The following is a 4,911-nucleotide window of genomic DNA, read 5'->3' as shown; positions in this document are numbered from 1 at the left end:
CCATTGTAGAGTATGAGAGGAGAACCGTGACACCAACAATAGAGGGAACAAGGAGGTAGCTGTTTCAGGAAGCAGGAGAGGAGCACGAACGAGAGATCTCGAAGGTGCCTGAAAAAGGCCCCGAGAGAACTATGTCAAATGAGATGACGAGTAAGAAGACAGTTACAAGACGGCCTAGAATTTCTCGAGCCGATGTGGATATTGTTAGTCTCCAGATTGAGAAATTGGGGAAACAGATCGAAGAATTGAAGAAGAGAGGTGAGATAGTCTCGTAGAATAGGACTTCGCCCTTCACCAACAGGATCTTGCTCGAGGGGTGGATAGTAGTTTTCGTTTCCCTGATCTTCCAAAGTATGACGGAAGTAAAGATCCAAGGGAACATGTGACACCGTTCGATCTGGTCATGAACTTATATGGTCAAACTGACCCCATCAAAGCAAAGTTGTTCGTAACCACGTTGAAAGGGAAAGTGCAAGAGTGGTTTACCAGCTTGGGCTTGGAACTATAGATTCGTATGAGCAGTTAATACATAAGTTCGCTTTCCTTTTTGCTATTCAAAGGAAGGCTAAGAGGTCGGCTACCTACCTTTTCACTATTAGCCAAATGGAAGATTTAATAATGAGGTATTGGAGATTCAAGATTTAAGGATCGATATGATGGTAAGTATCTTAATACATGGGTTGAAAAAGGGTCCGTTCGCATCAGCCCTGGCTCGCGATCCCCCTTACGGGAACCGAACAGTTGATGGAGATAGCTTAGAAGTATATCAATGAAGAGGAGATGAATGTCATGAAGGACAATGAGTGGATGCGATCCAGGTCGAGCAAGAGGAGAGCAATCTAAGGAAAGGAAGCCACAATCTAAAAAAGATCGAGAGAGAAAAGGATCGTATCAGCCTAAGTATCATAGGTACACTCCACTAAACACGAGCCAGGAAAGAGTCATGATGATGGTAGAGAAGGAAGGACTCTTGCAATGGCCAGGTAAGATGCGTGATACCCCTTCAAAGAAAAATTCTAACAAATATTGTAGGTTTCATAAGGATAAAGGCCACGACACTGAGGAATGTTATCCACTAAGGACGAGATTGAGAGATTGATAAGGCAAGGGTACTTCAAACACCTTATTGAGAAGAGAAATGCAGAAGGTAATCGTAGTAGGTCACGAAGTTGCGAGCGAAGTCGTAAAGATGATGCAGGAAAAAGTCAAGCTCGAGACAATGCACCTACAAAGGGTGTCATCCAGACGATCTTAGGGGCCCGACAAGTGGAGATTCTTCAAGGGAGAGGAAGGGATATGCAAGAGAAAGCAGATACCGATATGGAGAGCAGGTGATGCATGTGGAACCACAGGAGGACATTATTTTTGGAGACAAGGATTTGAGCTCGGGCGCAATTGATTAAAACAACCCAATAGTCATAAGGATGGATATTGCCAACTATCAGGTACATAAGGTCTTAACAGATAATGGTAGTTTTGTTGATATCATTTTTACTGATGTGCTTAGGAAAATTGAGACCAGTTCGCACACCTTTGGTCGGATTTGGAGGGAGTGAAGTCGTTCCTGAGGGTGTAATACACCTACCCGTTTCAATGGGTGAAGAGCCTCAGAGGAAGACCTGTATGGTGCAATTCCTGGTGGTAGATAGCCCTTTTGCCTATAATGCCGTATTGGGACGACCTGGGCTCAACAAGTTCAGAGCAGTTGTATCAGCTTATCATTTGAAGATGAAGTTCCCTACCAAGCATGGGGTTGTGTCCTACTAGGCGATGTTATAACCTAGCTATAAAGCAAAGTGATGCAGCAAAAAAGGAAAAGAGAAAGCAGGAGCTAAGTCAGAGTGAGGATGTGAAGGGAGGGAAAATGGAAAGACTAGAACCAAATGAGGAGTTTAAAGAGGTGGAATTAATTGCAGGCGACTTCCAGAAAATGACCCGGATAGGGTCGCAGATGTCGAAGGAGTTGGAGATGTTAACGATAATTTTTTTAAGGAGGAACCATGACATGTTCGCGTGGAGCCCTTCTGACTTTAAAGGTATAGATCCTGAGGTAATCGTACATAGATTAAATATTGATGCTCAGGTTAAACCCATGAAGCAGAAAAAGAGGATGTTTAGGGTAGAACGAAACAAAATTATCGAGGAGGAGGTGAGTAAATTGTTGCAGGCCGGGTTCATAAGAGAAATCCAATACACGACCTAGCTCTCAAACGTGGTCATTATCCCGAATGCTGCAGGAAAGTGGCGCAGGTGCATGGATTTCACCGACCTCAATAAAGCGTGCCCAAAGGATCCGTACCCACTTTCTAGGATCGATCTTTTGGTGGACTCAACTGTAGGTTGTGCCTTATCTAGTATGATGGATGCTTACCAAGGCTATCACCAAATCTTTATGGCGAAGGAAGACGCAGAAAAGACAACATTCGTAACTGAGAATGGGGTTTATTGCTACAATGTTATGCCGTTCGACTTGAATAATGCTAGAGCTACCTATCAAAGGTTGGTCAATAGAATGTTTAAGGATCATATTGGAAGCACAATGGAGGTCTATGTTGATGATATGTCGGTGAAAAGTAAGCAGGAGGACGACCATTTGACACATTTGGAAATAGTCTTCAGTATCATGCGATCTTACGGGATGAAATTAAATCTGGCTAAATGTACCTTCGGGGTTCGAGGTGGCAAGTTTCTTGGCTATATGGTTAGTGAAAGGGGAATTGAGGTAAACCTTGAGAAGATAAAGGCAATTATGCAGTTGGGGTCCCCCACATCGGTGAAAGACGTTAAGAAGCTAACAGGTAAGGTTGCATCTTTGAATTGCTTCATCACCAGGTCAGCAGATCGCAGTTTACCTTTTTTCAAAGTTCTAAGAAAGATTGAAAATTTTGAGTGGAATGAAGAATGTGGGAGAGCTCTTCAAGATCTCAAAATGTATTTAGCGACCCCTCCCCTTCTTTCTAGTCCTATGGTAGGGGAAAAATTGTATGTATATTTGGCAGTGTCGGATGATGCTGTAAGCTCGGTGCTGGTTCGATAAGAAGAGGGAAAGCAAAGCCCTGAATACTATGTGAGCAAGATGTTATAAGGGCTTGAAAAGAAATACATCCAGATCGAGAAGCTAGTGTTGGCTTTGTTTACAACGGCAAGAAAGTTGCGACCCTACTTCCAATCTCATCCTATTGTGGTATTAACTGACCATCCATTGAAGCAGGTTATGTCAAAACCAGATACTTCAGGTAAGATGGTTAACTGGGCGGTCGAGCTAGGGGAGTTTGATATAGAATTGCAGATTAGAAATGCTGTAAAAGCTCAAGTGTTCGCTGACTTCTTTGATGGAGCTTGCTGGCGAACAGCAGGAGAAGGATGTGAGATGGTTACTGCATGTGGACGGCTCGTCAAATTCAAAGAATAGGGGAGCTGGAATATATTTACAAGGTACGGATGGAGTGGAAATTGAGATCGCGGTTAGATTGAACTTCCCTGTGACCAATAATGAAGCTGAGTACGAGACACTTATACAAGGTCTTCAGACAGCATTAGATGGAGGAGTGAGGCAGTTGGACGTGTATACGGACTCGCAGCTGGTCGCAATGCAGGTGCATGGTGTGTACGAAATGCGAGAATGGTCTATGATGCAGTATTTAGCAAAGGTAAGAGAGATGATGGGTAAGTTCGACAGATGTGCACTCCACCAGATTCCAAGGGACGAGAATGCAAGAGTTGATGCCTTATCCAAATTTGGGGCTATGGTGGAAGGAATCAAGGAGAGAAAGACCACTGTGATGATTAAGTCAATTCCAATGATAGATGAGAAAACCATTCAGGTAGCAGCAAACTCATGGAAAATACCTTACATTTGATATCTGAAAGGAGGAGAGCTTCCTAGCGACCGAATCGCAGCTAAGAGGCTATAGTTTAAAGCGAACCATTTCACGATGCTAGGAGATGAATTGTATAAGAGAACACCAAAAGGGATATTGTTCAAGTGTTTGAATGCTGAGAGATTGCAGTATGTGATGAGAGAAATACATGAGGGTAGCTGTGGAAACCATTTAGGTGGGCGGTCGCTGTCTCAAAAGATCTTAAGGCAGGGATATTTCTGGCCCACGATGGTGGAAGACACGAAGGAGTTCATTAAGAAATGCGAGAGTTGTCAAAGGTATGCAGGACTATTACATTCGCCGGCGACCCCATTAGAAGTGTTGAAGGTCACATGTCCGTTCAATCAGTGGGGAATAGATATTGTTGGTCCTTTTCCTCAGGCGGCAGCTCAGAATAAATTTTGATCGTTGCTATTGAATATTTTTCCAAATAGGTGGAAGCGGAAGCTTTATCAAAAATCTCTCAAAAAGAGGTAATTAATTTTATTTGAAAAAGTATTATTTACAGGTTTGGGATCCCAGGAATCCTGGTTTCGGATAATGGGACATAGTTTCAAGGAAAGAAGATTATGGCCTGGTGTAAGGAACTCAAGATTCAACAGAACTTCACAGCATATCCACAGATAAATGGTCATGTCAAGGTCACAAACAGAACATTGTTGCAACACTTGAAGACAAGGCTGGATGGAGTCAAAGGGTCGTGGGTCGAGGAATTGCTTGGGTGCTTTGGGCATATCGGACTACCCCAAGGACAGCCACAGGTGAGACCCCTTTTGTTTAGTGTATGGGAGTGAAGCATTAATACCTGCAGAAATAGGAGAAGAAACTGCACGGGTCAGCCAATACAATCAAGAAGAAAATGCCCAAGGTTGGAAGTTCGACCATACTGTCATCGAAAAAGGAAGGGATCGCGCCTATGCTATGATTTTAAGGTACAAAAATATGATGACAAAAAGCTACAATAGAAGGATAAAGCCGAGGAGCTTTTAGGTAGGCGATGTAGTGCTGAAGAAGGTTGAAGTGTCGAAGC

At 43.2% G+C, this 4,911-nt stretch overlaps 1 protein-coding gene across 1 annotated transcript; it reads left to right on the top strand.

Annotated features, from left to right (window-relative positions):
* Nucleotides 1-1,747: 1,747 nt before the first annotated feature.
* LOC105179308 lies at nt 1,748-3,860 on the top strand. Its single transcript, XM_011102915.1, has 5 exons — nt 1,748-2,149; nt 2,238-2,250; nt 2,340-3,013; nt 3,212-3,301; nt 3,354-3,860. Exons 1-5 carry the CDS (start codon nt 1,748-1,750, stop codon nt 3,858-3,860), a joined length of 1,686 nt encoding a protein of 561 aa, XP_011101217.1.
* The last annotated feature ends 1,051 nt before the right edge of the window (nt 3,861-4,911 follow it).

Source organism: Sesamum indicum, unplaced genomic scaffold (genome assembly GCF_000512975.1).
Source record: "Sesamum indicum cultivar Zhongzhi No. 13 unplaced genomic scaffold, S_indicum_v1.0 scaffold00141, whole genome shotgun sequence".
NCBI lineage: Eukaryota > Viridiplantae > Streptophyta > Magnoliopsida > Lamiales > Pedaliaceae > Sesamum > Sesamum indicum.
This window is presented reverse-complemented; position numbering and strand designations above follow the sequence as displayed.

Coding starts and splice junctions, on each gene's coding strand:
- LOC105179308 (XM_011102915.1), top strand. CDS start 1,748: ATGGGGTTGTGTCCTACTAGGCGATGTTATAACCTAGCTATAAAGCAA. Junction 3,014..3,211: donor TGGCAGTGTCGGATGATGCT/GTAAGCTCGGTG, acceptor CCATTGAAGCAG/GTTATGTCAAAACCAGATAC. Junction 3,302..3,353: donor AATTGCAGATTAGAAATGCT/GTAAAAGCTCAA, acceptor GCTGGCGAACAG/CAGGAGAAGGATGTGAGATG.